This window comes from Scyliorhinus canicula, chromosome 10 (genome assembly GCF_902713615.1).
Source record: "Scyliorhinus canicula chromosome 10, sScyCan1.1, whole genome shotgun sequence".
Lineage (NCBI taxonomy): Eukaryota > Metazoa > Chordata > Chondrichthyes > Carcharhiniformes > Scyliorhinidae > Scyliorhinus > Scyliorhinus canicula.
In genome coordinates this window covers 109,249,629-109,267,364 of record NC_052155.1, presented here as the reverse complement: position 1 = coordinate 109,267,364, position 17,736 = coordinate 109,249,629, and the positions used below count along the sequence as shown (strand labels likewise).

Sequence of the window (17,736 nt, the reverse complement as noted above, 5' to 3'; positions counted from 1 at the left end):
ATTCGGGCCACGACGGGGGGTCGGAGAATTCCGCCCGATGTTAGTAAACTGCACCCCTTGCTTGTCTCAGTTGGCACACCGTCTTCCTGGTAGATAGTCGGTCAAAGCTTGCCTGTAGTTCCTTCCTCTTTTCCAGCTTTGCTGGGTCCCCATCTTCTGCATAACTCCTATCTTCCTCCAACATCTCATCTATTACCCTCTGCCGCTCTAACCCACCCTCACCACTGCCTTTAGAGCCTCCCAGACAACTGCCTTCGACACCACATCCGTACAGTTGAAACCTACATATTCCTAAATTACCTTTCCAATTTTGTCACAGAACACTTGGTCCCCCAAAAGTCCCACATCTAATTTCCATCCCGGCCTCTGCGCTACCCTCTTCTCCAGTACCATATCCATCCAATGCGGAGCATGATCTGACACTGCAATTGCCGAGTATTCCGACCCCTTCACCCCAGCCAGCAAAGCCTTCCTCACCACGAAAAAGTCGATCCGCGAGTATAACTTCTGGACTGCTGAGAAAAACAAGTATTCCCATTCCCTCAGGTGCAGAAACCTCCAAGGGTCCACCCCTCCCATTTCCACCATTAGCTCAGCCAGCGCCTTCACCCCCCCCCCCCCCCCCCCCCCCCCCCCCGATGGGACCAGCGAGCGCGGCCGTACCTGTCCAACCTTGGCTCCTGCACCAAGATCCAGTCCCCCCCCCCCCATCAGTTTGTGTGTGTCCCAAGTCGGGGATGGCCCCAAACACCTTCTTTGCGAATCCCACATCGTCCCAATTGGGACCATATACACTTAACAGCGCCACTAACCTCCCCTCCAGCGCCCCTGTCACACTCACATATCTAACCCCCTGATCTGCCACCACCTTCTCCATCTGGAAGCGTACTCTTTTGCTGACCATTACCGCTACCCCTCGAGCCCTTGCGTCAAATCCAGAGTGAAACACCTGACTAACCCAGCCCTTTTTAAGTCCCAACTGGTCCTTCACCCTCAAGTCAGTTTCCTGCAGCATTGCTACATCTGCTTTCAAACTTTGAAGATGCGCAAGCACCCTTGACCTCTTGACCGGACCTCCTAACCCCCTCACGTTCCATGTGACGATCCTAACTGGGGGTCTCTCACCACCCCCCCACCCTTCTTATCCACGATCATCATACCACCGGGCCCTGTCCCATGAACCTGACCCGCCCCTATCCATTATTAACATCGAACCCCTTGCCCCCCCCCCAACCCCCCCCCCCCCCCCCCCCCCACATTTCCTCTCGAAAAAACATCTCCCAGCATCAATCCTCCCCCCTCCCCCTCCCCCCCACTCGCCTTGTAGGCCCATTGAAACCTGTTAACCAGGCTCCAATGTCCGCAGCCTTCCTCTCACCTCACCTCCGTTCACTAGTTGACTTTAGTTAGCTAGCGCGGGTGTCTCCCCACCCCGCCAAGGTATATCGTCCCCTCCCACCCAGTCCCAGAGAAAGAAAAAACAAAAACAACAATCCAACCCATACCATTCACTAAAATAAGATATAACCGTCGCAACACAGAATGCCAATCAACCCAACCAATACCTTGAACTCCGTAACAATGTGAAGTGAAGCAAATTACAATACACGTCAGTAAAAAGAAAGTTATAGCATTTGTACATTTTCCAGCCCCCCCAATCACAGTCCACAGTCTCTCTTCCAGATCCACTCCTCACTTCTGTCCCAAGCCTTCTGCTCTCACGAACGCCTCAGCCACCTCCGCTGTCTCGAAATAAAAGTCTTTGGCATCATACGTCACCCTCAGCTTCGCCGGGTATACCATACCAAATCGCATCCCCTTTTTGTATAGTGCCGTCTTCACTCGCGCAAACGCTGCTCGTCTTTTTGCCAACTCCACCATCAAGTCCTGGTAGATCCGAACTCCAGCATCATCCCATTGGTGCACAGTGACTACAACACGTGCCATCTACAAGATGAATTATTGTAACTCACCAACAACACTTCATTGGGAATACTCAAACCTCTACCATCTCAGAGGTCAAGGGCAGAAGGTGCATGAGAGTTCCACCATCTACAGTTTCCCAAATTATAGCTATGTGGAAATATATATTTCATCATTGCTGAGCCTAAATCCTGGAACAGCCTCTCGAACAGCATTGTGGCTGTATCTCTACTACATGGAGCACAGCAGTTCATAAAGGTGCCTCACTACCATTTTATGAAGGTCAATTAGGGATGGACAATAGCCCACAATCCAGGAATAAGTAAAAAGCAAAGACTGAATGACTAAACCAGTGCATGGTGCAGTAACGTTTGTATGGAAAACAACATTACAAAAATAGGCCAATGTTGGTTTTCAATATTTGAGAAACCATAAAACAAGATTTGTGATGCCAGCAACAAAAGAAAATCTAAATCATAGGCTTGCAGACAGTTCTGTACTCAGATTTGATAGGGAAGTTCACGCATTCTGGTCACCCAGAGACAGGGGGCGGAATTCTCCGCCCCCGGGAAAAATCGGGAGGGCTGTCGTGAACTCGGCCGAGTTTCACGACGGCCTCGGAGGCCGCTCCTCGCCCCCTATTCTCCCCTCCCGGCAGGGCTAGGAGCGGCGCTCCATAAATCTCGGCCGCGGGGGCATCGCGCCGATAATGACGCGGCCGGCGCGCCTAATGACGTCAGCCGCGCATGTGCAGGTTTGCCGGCTCCAACCCGCGTATGCGCGGCTGACGTCATGACGCTGACGGCACGAACCCGTGCATGCGCGGTGGCCGTCTTTCCCCTCAGCCGCCCCGCAAGACGTGGCGGCTTGATCTTGCGGGGCAGCGGAGGGGATATAGTGCATCCAATTTGGGCGCCAGCCCGATGATCGGTGGGCACCGATCGTGGGCCTGTCCCCTCCCGAGCACAGTCGTAGTGCTCTTTCCTTTCTAGGCCACCTACAAGCCCCAAACGGGCTTCTGACTCCCGTTTCACGACGGTAGCGACCAGGTGTGTTTGCCAGAGAAAGCAACCCCCGCGCATGGACGGAAGCACGCCGGCCGTAGCGCGCATGCACGGAATCACACCGGCCGTTCCGCGCATGTGCGGAATCATGCCGGCCGTTCCGCGCATGCGCAAACTCGCTCCAGCTGGAGCTGTGGGGAGTGGACGCCAGAGTGGTTGTCCCCACTTTTCACGCTGGCGTGGGACATAGCCCCATTATTGGAGAATCCCGCCCAAGGTTTGGTGCACTGCTGGAGCACCAAAGACTTCAGGAAGAAAGATTTTGATATATTATCATCCCACTTGATGTGTACTTACTTGTTTCCTGAAGAGTCCCAAACTACTTCAGGTGCTACTCCTGAGAACAAACCAGTACCTATCTGCACCACAATGTCAATTAAATTAACTCTTTAAATAATTAATTCACTCTAATATATTCAGTGCTTGTTTTGATTTTTGAAACAATTTATGTTCTCTGCAAATATACAATGGTAATTAATGAGATCCATTAATGTACTAACCAATTTGGAAACTATGAAAGTTGCTTTAAATCTGAAGAAAAGGAACTGTTAGGGACACTCCGCAGGTCAGACAGCATTTGTGAGAAAAACAAATGACTTGATGCTTTAGGTACAACCCCGTCACAGAACCTTTCCACTAATGTGTTACTGTACCACACTGCATGGGCAGCACTGATCCTAAGTTAATTGCAGTGCAATTAGAGAATTGCATCCAGTATGTAATGTTGCTACAGTTCGGCAACAGATCACTTGTCAGTCCCAGCAAGATGTTTATGATAATGAGTTCTTTGCATTCCCAAAATTACAAATGCATAATTCAAGCACTGCGCAGTTGTTAGTTGAACACCAACAGCAACCTACAGATTTATAGACTGATTTTAAGCTGGCTGACCTAGGTGGACAGGAAGACTTCCCTGCACCAATCTTCTCCACAACCACCCACTCACACCTCAAACACTTCATCTGAAAATCATATTTATCACTGAAGGGGTATTACTAGTCACACAGAAAAATGTTTAGTTTCTTTTTGGCTTTCAAATATTTTAATCAAATGCTTTCTTCAATTATGAAAAAATGAAGGAGAGCTTACCAGTAAAAAAGTCCGCACAGTCTGCATTTTATTCAGTTCCAATAGTAGCTTTTGAGCTTTTTCATGATTGCCGCAGTACTCATCATAAATAGAAAATCGATGTTTCTGTATTCCCAAACGAGAAGTACAATAAGAAACTCTTTTGAATTATTGTTCAGTGGTGAAAAATTCAGAACATTTTAGATAGAATCTCTAACTATATCAAATTACAATCCAGCAATGTTGCAGCATGATCCACTAATCAGTGTCCTTGTTCAATGATGAAGGGCTTTTAGCAAGAATACCGTATGAAATATTTTTATTGCTGAAGGTGATGTAAATAGAATAAAATAGACAAAAAGCCTGTTAGAGCTTTCTACATATCAAAACGTATGTGTCCGGGTGGAGAGGGGGTGCGGTGGATGAACGACAATGCTATCACTAGAGCAGCTCAAATCCAAAGAGTTACAATTTTCTTTCAAAAATACTAGCTCCATCGTGATAGACATTTGCTCATGATAGCCAAGTTGCTTTGCCATTTTTGTCAATCTGATTTGTGAACTAACAAGGCCTGGGTTAACATCAAGTTTACATTTTTTCCCCTCTAAACACCAGTTGCAAGTTAGGGAAAATGATCCGACCAGTCTAAAATGTGGCATGTCTGCAGCCCTCTAGTCAATTATTCTCGTATTCTGCAAACTAAATTATGAAATATGAACTAAAATGATGCCACTTTCATCTCAATTATAGTGCATCATTTGTATATCCTGGTCAATTTTGACACAGCACACATTTGGGGCCCTGTTTCCTCGAGAGATGACTTTGCAATGGAGAGAAAAGTAGAAGGAAAAAGAGAGATAGAGCAAATAATTTGTTACTGCAAATGTTTTATTTGTCAATCAGTTATTAGCCAATTAAAAATATTCTTGTCACTACCTCATGCTTTCTTTAAGCAATATTTAGTCATCAAATCATATTTGGTTAGAGGGGAATTTCACAATACTTTGTCATGAATGCAACATGCAACAAATCACTCAGCTCAGTGACACATTATGGGTCACATTATTTTTAAAGTCTGTAAGGTGCTGTATAGGAATCTACAAAGAAAAAAATAGATTTTAGAATATAATTTATTTTCTGCTAGTATCATTGCTGGTAAATACAACCTGATAAAGAGAACAGTTCTGAATATTGTTTGTGTTGGCTTAGAAAAGTTACAATTAATTTTCCAGATGGCAAACGGTAATGTTTTCGTCCATACAAAGCTGCAAATATTTTCCACAGATTTTACCTAACACGTCAATATCTACTAAATTGAATCAAAAATTATTTTTATCTTATTTTCCTCAAACGAGTGGACATCTTGTGTCTTAGCAAGGGGGAAACATGTTTCCTTCAGAAAATATTAGTAATGGTGGAGATGTAGCTATGAGGATATGCAGCTTTTAATACATATCTCTGTCTCAGGGTGAAAGGTTGCAACTACAGTGTGGCTGAGTCTTAAAAAGCAGGGCCGCGATTCTCCACAACCACGATGGGTGGGAGAATAGCGGGAGGTCCGCTCTCGCACCTCCCGCTATTCTCTCACCCCACCCCCCCACCCCCCCCCCCCCCCCCCCCCCCCAAAATGGCATGTCCGGTTTTACGACACACCGCTCGGAGAAACGCGGGCCGCCATTTTTCACGGCGGCCCACGATTCTCCGACCCGAATTCTGCCGTTCCCGACCTGTTCACGACGGCGGCAACCACACCTGGTCGCTGCCGTCGTGAACATGGCACGCCAGGTAAGTGTGGGGCCTAGGGGAGGCGGATCGGGGATCGAGCACCACGACCGTACTCGGGAGGGGACTGGCCCGCGATCGGTGCCACCAATCGTCGGGCCGGCGTCTCAAGGGGGCGCACTCTTTCCCCTCTGCTGCCCCGCAAGACGTGGCGGCTTGAGGGGAAAGACGGCAACCGCGCATGCCCGGGTTTGAGCTGTCCAAACCGCGCATGCGCGGCTGACGTCATTAGGCTCCGTTGCGACGTCATTCTTGGCGCGCCGGGCCTTGAAGCCAAGGACAAGGCCTGGCCGCCGAGTTTCCCGGTACGGCCTGCCTATCACCCGGGTAGGGGAGAATAGGGGGCCGGGAGAGGCTCCCGACGCCGTCGTGAACCTCTCCAGGTTTCACGAAAGCGTCGGGCCTTGCGGAAAATTCCGCCCCAGATGTCCAAATAAGGGGCGAAATTCTCTGCAGACCGTCGTAACGCCGATTTCCGGCGAGCAAAATTGGTGTAGATGACTCCGGCGTGGGGGCCTTCTTTTAGGCGGCTATTCTCCATTCCCGAAGGGGCCAGCAGCGGACTGACGCGATATGCGTCAGTTTCACCAGCTGCGGAAGTGGTGAGACCCGGCGTTTGGGGGGGGGGGGGGGGGGGGGGGGGGGGGGGGAGGAGGCGAGAGAATGACCCGGCGTTTTGGGGGGGTGGGAGAGAGAGAGACAGACCGGCATTTTGGGGGGGGGGAGAGAGAGAGACAGACCGGCATTTTGGGGGGGGGGGGAGGAGGAGAGAGACAGACCTGGCGTTGGGGGGTTTGCGGCGTTGAGTTGAGAGGAGAGGGGGGGGGTTTGCGGCGTTGAGTTGAGAGGGGGGGGGTTGCGGTGTTGAGTTGAGAGGGGGGGCGGCGTTGGACGGGGGGGCGGCGTTGGAGGGGGGTAGGGGTGGTGAAGGGGGTAGGGGTGGTGAGGGGGGGTTGGGGTAGGGGCAGCGGCGTGCAGAGGAGGGGGGCGACAGATGCCCGGGGCCAACGCACCGTCGCCCCCCCTCTGCACACAGCTGCCCCTACCCCAACCCCCTCCCCTCACCACCCCTACCCCCTTCACCACCCCTACCCCCCTCCAACGCCGCACCCCCCCCCCCACTAACGGAGGAAGGAAGGGCGGCAGGAGGAAGGAAGGGGGGAGGAGGAAGGAAGGGGGGAGGAGGAAGGAAGGGGGGGAGGAGGAAGGAAGGGGGCAGGAGGAAGGAAGGGGGGGAGGAGGAGAGAGGGGGGTGTGTGGGTACCGGCCTTCAGAGGGAGGGGGGGGTGTGGGTACCGGCCTTCAGAGGGAGGGGGACGGAGTGTGGGTACCGGCGTTGAGGGGGGGGGACCCGGCGTTGAGAGGGGGGGGACCCGGCGTTGAGGGGGGGGGGAACCCGGCGTTGAGAGTGGGGGGACCCGGCGTTGAGAGGGGGGGGTTGCGGCGATGAGGGGGGGTTGCGGCATTGCGAGAGATGGGGGGGGCGGCGTTGGAGGGGGGTAGGGGTGGTGGGGAGGGGGGTAGGGGTGGTGGGGAGGGGGGTAGGGGTGGTGGTGAGGGGGGTAGGGGCGTTGGAGGGAGGTAGGGGTGGTATGGGGGGGTGGTTGGGGTAGGGGGCAGCGGCGTACAGAGGGGGGGGCGACGGTGCATTGGCCCCGGGCAACCGTCGCCCTTCCTCTCTGCACGCCGCTGCCCCCCAAACCCCCCCCAATGCCGCAACCCCCCCCCGATGCCGCAACCCCCCCCTGATGCCGCAACCCCCCCCGATGCCGCAACCCCCCCGCGATGCCGCAACCCCCCCCATGCCGCAACCCCCCCCGATGCCGCAACCACCCCCCCCATGCCGCAACCCCCCCCGATGCCGCAACCCCCCCCCGATGCCGCAACCCCCCCCGCGATGCCGCAACCCCCCCCATGCCGCAACCCCCCCCCGATGCCGCAACCACCCCCCCATGCCGCAACCCCCCCCGATGCCGCAACCCCCCCCGATGCCGCCACCCCCCCATGCCGCAACCCCCCCATGCCGCAACCCCCCCCCCATGCCGCAACCCCCCCCGATGCCGCAACCCCCCCACCGATGCCGCAATCCCCCCACCGATGCCGCAACCCCCCCCCCCACACTGAACGGCGTCAACCATCATCAATGGTTGACGCCGTTTTAAAGCTACCGTGATTTTCGCCGACGTGACCCGTGGCCACGTCGGCGGGACTTCGGCCCATACGGGCCGGAGATTTGTGGAAACAAAAATATAATGAAATCCCGCCGGTGCCAGCTGTTTTCAGAGGCTGCCGGCGGGATTTGCACAGCGCCGGTTTTTGGCCGGTCAGAGAATTAAAAACCCTGCGGGAGCGGGAATAACGCCGCTGCTGGCCGATTCTCCGACCCTGCGTGGGGTCGGAGAATTTTGCCCAAGGAGTGAATGTTATATTTTAAGGATGCACAAAAATGCTGCGTATGGAATTTTTATAGTTACACCGTGCAATCAACAACAGTTTCGAGATCTTTACATTTATCATGTGCTTCATAATTTATTACTGGATTTTTGGCAAAGAATATGAGTAATAATGATATTCATTATTCAAAATAGGTTTTATATACAATAATATATACAGAATGAAATAGAGACATTTTTGTGGTAATATTATTGCTTCTTACAATTAATTTATCTTCAATTGAAAACTAGATCTAACCAGTTAATCAATAACATAAGAAAATATTGTAGTCAGTCAGTCCAGCCATTGATACGTACAAACTGAAGAAAACATCTTCCCAATTCATGGTGGGCACTCGGTTCAGGAAGTAGGCGCTCTTCAATCATACTCAGGAATTCTTTATGGACTACAAGAATGTCCTCAATGTTAGAAAACAATGTCTGAAAATAAATATCAAAAATCATATCATGCACAAAGACAGAACTGTTGAAAATTTTAAAATTGTGTTATCAAATTTATATCGCTTCCCTTGAAGTCAGATTTCCAAAAAACCTAATTTTACCTATCCACATTACCCCGTTGATTCCGTCACACCACCAACACGTTTCTTCCCTTACATCACTGAAAACAGTAGCAAATGCTAAGATATGATTCCACATGTCCCAAATGCTTTCCAGTACCACACTTGCCCCACCTTTGACCACAGAGGACACCATAACTTGGCTGAGTCTGTCTACACCCGCAGCACATCTATTTACTTTCAGGGAACAGTGAAAAAATAGAACCAGAATATTCAGTTCCCTACCCAAAAGGGCTACAGAAGACATGTTTAGAGTCTACACTGCTGCCTCAGCTGTTCACTCGGCATTGATAATAGGAAAGCAACTTGGAACCTTCTAGATACATAGGATTCATGTGGTGCATTCATGATGGAATTAGCTCGAGGGCTAAATACCCCCTCCTATTCCATGTTGCACATTTCTTACCTTAACGGTCTCTTCAGTCACATTCTTGTCAACTCTAGAAGCAGCATGCTGGATCATTCGCTGCAGAAATGCCTGATAAAAAAAAGATATCTGTGTTACATTAACTTTGCGAGTCATATAAATACTTTACTGTCTATCTTGTCAATCCTAACGGTAACACTATGATTGTAAGTGCAGACAAAGTATGCTCTGTGGAATAGGGTATATTATCTTCTACCTATTCATTTAGCAGAAAAGGTCAGCGTTAGTTTCAAGTGAAAAACTCAATGTAAGTAGATTTTTTTGTCTAATAATAGCAAACAGAAAAACATATTCTAAATTTTAAATGGTTTCTTGCATCAATTCTATGCTGTTTCATGTTAAGATAAACCTAGAGTGCAACATTAGAGTCACCATTTATAATAATATAATATAATAATCGGCAAGTAGGCTTCAATGAAGTTACCGTGAAAAGCCCCTAGTTGCCACATTCCAGCGCCTGTTCGGGGAGGCAGGTATGGGAATTGAACCCGCGCTGCTGGCATTTTTCTGCATTACAAGTCAGCTGTTTAGCCCACTGTGCTAAACCAGCCCTCTCTGCAGCATTCTTCACTTGTATTGCATAGACTGGGGTTGCGTCAAATGCCATTGGGAGAATTCAACGGTACAGATTTAATTACTGCATCAAGTTCAGAATTTACTTTTACAGTTATAGCAAAGTCAGTTACATATTAATAATTAATTGCCCATTATAGTCATCAAAATACGACAGCATACACTGGAAGACCAGATCCTAACTAAGGTTCCTTATTCTATGCAATTGATCCATTAAAAGAAGAAAAAAATAATTGAGCCCTTCTAATTCATTTTGTTTTATCTATGCCAAATTGCTGAAGTGCCTTCATCAGGTCATAAATTATATTTTATATGATTGTGATTGTTTTGTTACCTGTGTGGTAGGTAACAAATGCTACTCAATGCTTGGTTAATGGTGAGGTCTTCTGAATCTCGATGAACTCGTCCAGTAGTAACAAAAGGTTTATTGAGTAACTATAACAATAATTGCATGAGTTCTTTACTTTAACTTTGATACTAGTGATAAGGTTAACAAAATCTAACTACAGTAACTATACGTAACTCCACTAGCCATCTGAACTAGTCTGATATTGCCCTGGTCACAGTGCACCCAAGAGAGAGGGAGAGACCCAATGTGGTTGCTTTTTATACCCCTGTTGGTTAGGCCCTCTAGTGATCATTAGGTGATACTGATTACACATTAACCCCTTGTGTACATGCACATACAGAGATCACTACAGTGATCATGGTAAAATGTCCCTCCTCATACTTCTTGACCTATCTGTAGTCCTCATACTCCGTGGCCTATCTGTAGCTCTTAGCACGAATGACCACACCACACTCCTCCAACGCCTCTACTCAGTCGTCCACTTGGGTGGCACTACCCTCATTTGGTTCCATTATCATCTATTTAACTAAAGAATCATCTGCAGTGGCATATCTGCTTTCTCCCGCACTGTAACCTCTGAAATCCCCCAATATCAATCCTTACTTCCCTCCTATTTATTCTCTACATGCTTCCCCTCAGCTACATCATCTGAAAACAAAATGCCAGATTCCAAATATGCACCAATGACTCCCAACTCTACTTCTCCACCATCTCCACCTCTCTCGACCCCACCACACTTGGACTGGATAAGCAGAAATTAGCTCCAATTAAACATTGTAAAGATTGAAGCCATTGTCTTTTGTCTGTTCTGCAACCAACAATTTTAACTCTCTCCATGGTCACTTTCTGACACTGAACTAGACGGTTTGCAAACCTTGGCAGCTTTTTGACTCTCAAATGAGCTTCTGATGCCATTACCACTCCATCACTTAAACCACCTACTTTCACCTCTGCAACAGCACAGGTCTCCACCCTTGCTTCAGTTCACCTACTGCTGACCCCCTCATCTATGCCTTTGCTACCTTTAGTCTTGCATTTTCAAATGTGGCCTTTTACCTTCCACCCTTTGTAAACTTGAGCTCTTCAAAACTCAGATCTGGTATGCTCATGCACCAAAAACCTATTCCCTGCCAGCTGACATTAGCTCCCAGTCCGCTCATGCTTAGATATTCAATTTTGCTGCCTAGTTTGCAAATAGCTCCATGGCCTCAAATCTCCCTAACTCTGAGTTTCATCAGCCACACATCCCTCCAAGATATTTTGCTATTCTAATTCTGGCCTCTTGTGTGTCACCGGCTTTAATCACTCCATCATCGGAAAGCATGCCTTCCCCTCCTTAAAACTATTCGCCTCTCTACCTGTCAGTTAACGTCATTATGAAGCTTGTTAAACCGTCCTCTCTGGTCAAATTCTCCTAACATCTTAAATTTTGTTTGATAACCCTCCTGAGAAGTCCTCTGGAACATTTCACTACTTTAATGGCACAATTGTTACAATCGGTATGACAGTTAATGTTTAAAGAGAAAGTTGAACAACTAGTGATCAACTGAAAGAAATCACTGCACAAGGTTCCATGATTTAAAACAAATTTGATTTTACTATACAAGAAATATATAAAGCAAGCACTGTCACTTGGTAGTACAGAACTAGAGTATTCCTGATAAAAAGAGACATGCTGCCGGAACTTTTCATCTTGCAATAATCAGGACAGGCTCAAGAATGCCAAATTTCATTTTATATTGCATGAGAAACGGTTGCTGCTTGGTTGGCAAATCAACTCTGATTAGTCGAGGCATGGAGAATGCACCAGGGATGTATAATCCTGCATGCTTTTGTTTCACTCAGAAATGGCACAATGTTGGCAGAGGAAAGGTTTCTCCATATGACGACATGTAGCTTCCAGCAAGAATAAGTGAGCCACATTGTGACCCTGACTGTTTATCTTAAATTGGTTGTCAATGTAATTCTTAGCACACTCAGAATTGTTCAGCAGGTACGGGTCAATCATAGAATCACATCTAATGTTAGACATGGGCTTGAGTTCTCCGGCCATTTGCTGGCGGTGGTATTCCCTGGTCCAACCGGCAGAGCACACCCGCTCATGGGTTTCCAATGGTGTGGGGTGGCTTCAATGGGAACTGCGAACAATGTGTCTCTCCCCGCACTGCTAAACAATGCGCAGCTGGGGCGGCCAGAGAATCTTGACCATGACGTCTGACTTTTGTACAAGCACAGTCTGGTTAAGTACAATCAGCACTCTGCCTATTGCCAACAGCTGAAGGAAATGATGTTTGATGCGATCCACCAATCATTGGCACATATGGCCTAAGTATCTGGCATCACACCAGCACTGAAATTCATATATACCCTATTATTCATTTGTGTGCAAATGTCTTTTTGTCTTTATGGCAGAATCCTGTCAGTGGAGAATAAGGAAAATCAGGAAACGCAATCTCTCTGGAGAGAATCGCGATCCCCAATTCTCTCCAGATTTTCCGCCCACGTCGCTGTTTTCTTTGACGGCGATCGTAAACTGAAAATCGCTCCCAATATGTCTATTGGGAAAAAAATAATGTCATTAAACACTATGCTGACAGATGATGGGATGAATTTAATACTTTCAGTATTAATTTGTTTCATTTCACATAGTGAGGACATTGCATAAAGGTTTATGTACAAAAAAAGTGTGTTCACAATGAAGGTTTGCAATTATTCTTCTAGGGCGGGATTTTCCAGTCCCCCAGCCGTGTGTTAGTCAGTGGTGTGCCGTTCACTGACGGCGGGTTTCTCTTTTCCTGCCACTTGTCAATGGGACATCCCATTGAAGTCACCACACGCTGCCAGGAAATCCACAGACGGGGGTGCTCTGCCAGCAGGAAAAGAGAATTCCAATGGCCGGAAAATTCCAGCCCTTTTCTCTTACTGAAAGTTACATCTCAGCTGTCAATTAACACAAAGATACAGCTCCTAATGGCCCATAAAAGGTGAACAATCCAACTCTAGATCCCCACCCAATATGTCCTTTCTGTGGAAGCTCAGCTAACAACTTTCTTAAGCATTTACAGCTGCCATTTACAATGCACATGTGTAAGATATCAATGTATTGTGGGGACACAATGCTAATTGGATTTAAGCTGATATGGCAATCTTTGTTAAACGTTTAGAAAATGAAAAAGGAAGCAAGATTGCTTTAAAGTAATCGGAAATCAATGTTTCAAAGGAATTTAAAAACAGGACAATACTGTAAAAATCATCAGAGGCAGATTTACATGTTGTAGCGAAAGAAAGCAGCTTTCTAATGAACGTTGAACATCAGATTAGTTAGAATCTATTTCAAATAAATCATTTTCCACATATATCGCACATGACCCTTGTTTGACTTTACTGGCTCTCTCCAGGACTTTTGTCCATTCCAACAATTGTTTATATAAAACTGCATAGAAAATTATATAAAATATATCACTATTTTGGGAAACAAATTATTTTTATATTTCTTCTGTTACAATTTTAAAAAATATTTCTTGGTTCAGATGCATTCTCTTGCAGTTTCCATGGTTTGCAGTCCATTTTTGAACTTTTTTTAAAAATGCTTTGGGCAGTTGCAATAAAATCTTTTTTTTTTTTAAATAATTTTTATTGAAAAAATTTTGATTTTATACAACATTGACACACCTTAGTAAAATACCGAAAATAACAATAACATTAACAATCATATACATTCGCCCCCCCTCCATGAACAACACAGCATTTTAACAACAACGCAAATTAACACACTATAAAGTTACAGAATAGACACTACAATAGTGCAACCCCCTCCCTCCCTCCCTCCCTCCCCCCTCCCCCCTACCCCCCTCTCCCTCCTCTCCCCCCCTCTTCCCCCCCTCCCTTAAATTGGATGAGACTAAGCCTCGCACATGAGGAGGAAGAGTTAACTCTCTCCAAGGCATCCGCCCAAGTCCCGTCCTCTATCTGCTCCCCGAGTTCCTCCTCCCATTTAGCCTTCAGCTCCTCCACTGACGACTCCTCCACCTCCTGCATTACCTTATAGATGTCAGACACCTTCCCCTCTCCGACCCACACCCCCGAAAGCACTCTGTCCATCGTCCCCTGCGAGGGCAGCAAAGGGAATCCCTCTACCTGTCGCCTAGCAAACGCTTTAACCTGCAGGTATCTGAACATGTTCCCTTGGGGAAGCCCAAATTTATCTTCCAGTTCCCCCAGGCCCGCAAACCTCCCGCCAATAAACAGGTCCCTCAATTTGCTGATGCCCGCCCTTTGCCACCCCCTAAATCCCCCATCCATGTTCCCCGGGATGAACCGATGGTTGCCACCCAGTGGAGCCTCCATCGAGCCCCCTGTTTCCCCCCCCGATGCCGTCTCCACTGTCCCCGGATTCTTAGGGTCGCCGCCACCACCGGGCTCATGGTAAACCTCTTAGGGGAGAGCGCAATAAAAACATTTTGAAGTACTAAATTAAATTTTGTCCTGGTCTCTCTTAATCTCTTTCAGTTTAGACATTTTCTCAATAGCGCATGGAAACCCTCGACCGGTTAGTATTAGTGTGCTATGTTCATTAGCTACAACATGCACGCACACACTCTGCATTCTGTGCACTTCCATTGGTCAACAATTTTATTTCTCCTTTGTTCCCCTTGGCCCGTTAAAGTCAAATTTTGACACTTTATGTATTTCGTGCCTTATGTAATTCTTACTCGCCAGATGTAAAGTCTTGTCCAGAAAGACTATGCGATTTTGTGAGATCAGTGTACAACAAACATAGAATGCAATCTTAACATTTGATAGATTTGATAAAATTTAACATTTATTGTTGACTATAATATTACATAGCAGGTGTTTAAAATACACGGTGCAGACATTAATGTGTGTTCCTTCTACTGCTCACTTGTGGAACTAGAATTTGGCTACTCAAAGATAGCTGTTAAGAATTAAAGGGTTACGCATGAAACAAATCCCTGGACATGACAGGAAAAGTAATAAACAAAAGTCATTCTAACAAAAGAAACAGTTTTCTTGATATAAAACCAACAGCATCTATAAATAGCTGTGTACTCATATTTACTCACCTCTTGTGAGCTAATGAAATTGTTACTGAATAATGTAATTTGTCTGTCAGTCTATTCTCAACACTTGTATTCTGTGTGTTGTTATGGATGGGGTATGGTGCTGAGATAATTTTCCCCTTTTTCTTTACCCCTTTCGCAACAAGATGTACTTTTTAAGAAGATACGTGTTGAGTTTGAGGAAGTGACCACATAGGAGTGTAAGGAAACAAGAGGTATATCAACAGAGAACAAAAATTCTATGTACACTAAACCCCCCGCGCCCAGTCCACACCCGGGCTGGGGTTTTTATGTTGTGATTTGCTCCCTGGCTGATGTGGGAGCTCCGCCCCTCAGTGGGAAAGCTCGTACTCCATGAGACCCACAGGAAGCCTAATCAGCCCAGCCTCGTGGGTCTCCTGTAGGTTACAATAGTGTGTTTTAAACCTTGAGTGTTGTAACTTTAAAGGATAGACACAAACAGGATTTCCAGTAGGTTTAAATCAAAAGAATAAATGTTTATTTTACACAACTGCCAAAATGTGAACACAATAAAACACTCACTCCCATGAGCACACAGGCACATACACACAGAAAAAACGAGCTGATGCATACACTTAGATTATTAACAGAATAACAAGGAACAAATCATGTATACTTATCAGTACTTTCAGTTGAAAACATTGCAGGCCTGAAGGATTCTCTTTCCAACTTGTTCACACTGGGGGTGATATGTTTCTGAGTTTTCATATGAAGTTGTGGCTGAGCTTCCGTGAAGAAGAAATATAATCTTGCAAGCAAAAATAAATTAGCTCCTCTGTTTATTGCCTGAGTTGACTATCTGTTTAGACAGGGTTCCTTTCTTTGGGTAGGGGAAATGATGATCCCTCTGCCCTGATTGCTCCCAGTCTGATTGATCTGGTTTACCCTTGGGTGAAGGTTTGTTATTCCAAGCCAGATTCAATCATGTGACCACAGGATCAATACTCTCATTAACTACACAAATAAGTCAATATCATAAGCCATTTTACAGAATTGGGAATGAATGGTGGTCATTCACATCTGCTTGTAATATAATAGTTTATCCACACCTCCCTCTAGGTTTCAAGTGTGCAAGAACTGAGTCTGGGGTGACCATTGTATTTGAGTTTCTGTAAAGTGCCAATAAATTCCACAAATGATCTTGCCCAGGGGTGGGCAAACTTTTCCGTGCAAGGGCCACATTCAGAAATTCACAATTCACAAAGGGCCGCATAGTATATTAAGTAAAATAATTACTTCACCCGGTTATGATTCTGGGCGCCTCATATAGAACATAGAACATAGAACAGTACGGCACAGAACAGGCCCTTCGGCCCTCGACGTTGTCCCGAGCAATGATCACCCTACTCAAGTCAACGTATCCACCCTATACCAGTAAGTAACCCAACAGCCCCCCCCCCACCCATTAACCTTAAAAAAATTTAAATAAAAAAAATTTTAAACAAAAATTTTTTTTTTTATTTTTTTTTAATGACTTGGTGGGCCGCAGAAATACCTTTGGCGGGCCGCATGCGGCCCGCGGGCCGTAGTTTGCCCACCCCTGATCTTGCCTCTTGTCCAACCTCCTCCATCGGGCAGGAGATACACAATTCTGAGAACACGCTAACAGATTCAAAAATAGCTTCTTCCCCACTGTTACCAAGCTCCTGAATGACCCTCTTCTGGACTGAACTGATCTCTCCATGCATCTCCTCTACTATAAAGCACTATACTCCGTATGCTTCACACAATGTCTCTGTCTTTACTTTGTGTATTTCTCGTATGTCCACTGCTTTTCATGTCTTGAACGATCTGTCTGGACTGTACACAGAACACTACTTTTCACTGTGCCTCGGTACATGTGACAATAAATCTAAATGGAGCACAATGGCTATCACTGTTGCTTCACAACACCAAGGTCCCGGGTTCTATTCCCGCTTGGGTCACTATGCGGAGTCTGCACGTTCTCCCTGTATGTGCGTGGGTTTCCTCCCAGAAGTCCCGAAAGATGTGCTTGTTAGGTGAATTGGACATTCTGAATTCTCCCTCTGTGTACCCAAATAGGCGCTGGAGTGTGGCGACTTGGGGATATTCACAGTAACTTCATTGCAGTATTAATATAAGTCTACTTGTGACAATAAGAATTATTATTAGATTATCATAAATCCAATAGAGTAGTCCCCACACAGACATTTATTTATTAATGACTTTCTAGAGTTGATTCATGTCTTTACGGAAATCACAAAAGGTCATATGATCCCCAGGCTCCATCTTGGATCAGGTAGATTGTCCATATCATCTTCCATGCTGATTTTTTTTTTTAAAGTAAAAATGTCCTTCGTCTCCATACAACACAAGTAGGATGGTATTTCAAAATTTATCTTTTCAACATTTGTTTTTGTAGCGCTTTTCTGGGTGCTCACCATCACCTATCCGTTGGCAAATTCAACTTACCT

General features: G+C 46.5%; 1 protein-coding gene across 1 annotated transcript in view; it reads right to left on the bottom strand.

Moving 5' to 3' along the window:
• The window catches only part of prex2 (phosphatidylinositol-3,4,5-trisphosphate-dependent Rac exchange factor 2), a 624,716-nt gene that overhangs the window by 498,666 nt on the left and 108,314 nt on the right, over nt 1-17,736 (bottom strand). Inside the window, exons 2-4 of the mRNA XM_038808469.1 lie at nt 9,257-9,328; nt 8,588-8,710; nt 4,077-4,181 (exon numbers count right to left, since the gene is read on the bottom strand). Coding sequence (XP_038664397.1) covers nt 4,077-4,181; nt 8,588-8,710; nt 9,257-9,328 — 300 coding nt within the window. The remainder of the gene's footprint in view (nt 1-4,076; nt 4,182-8,587; nt 8,711-9,256; nt 9,329-17,736) is intronic.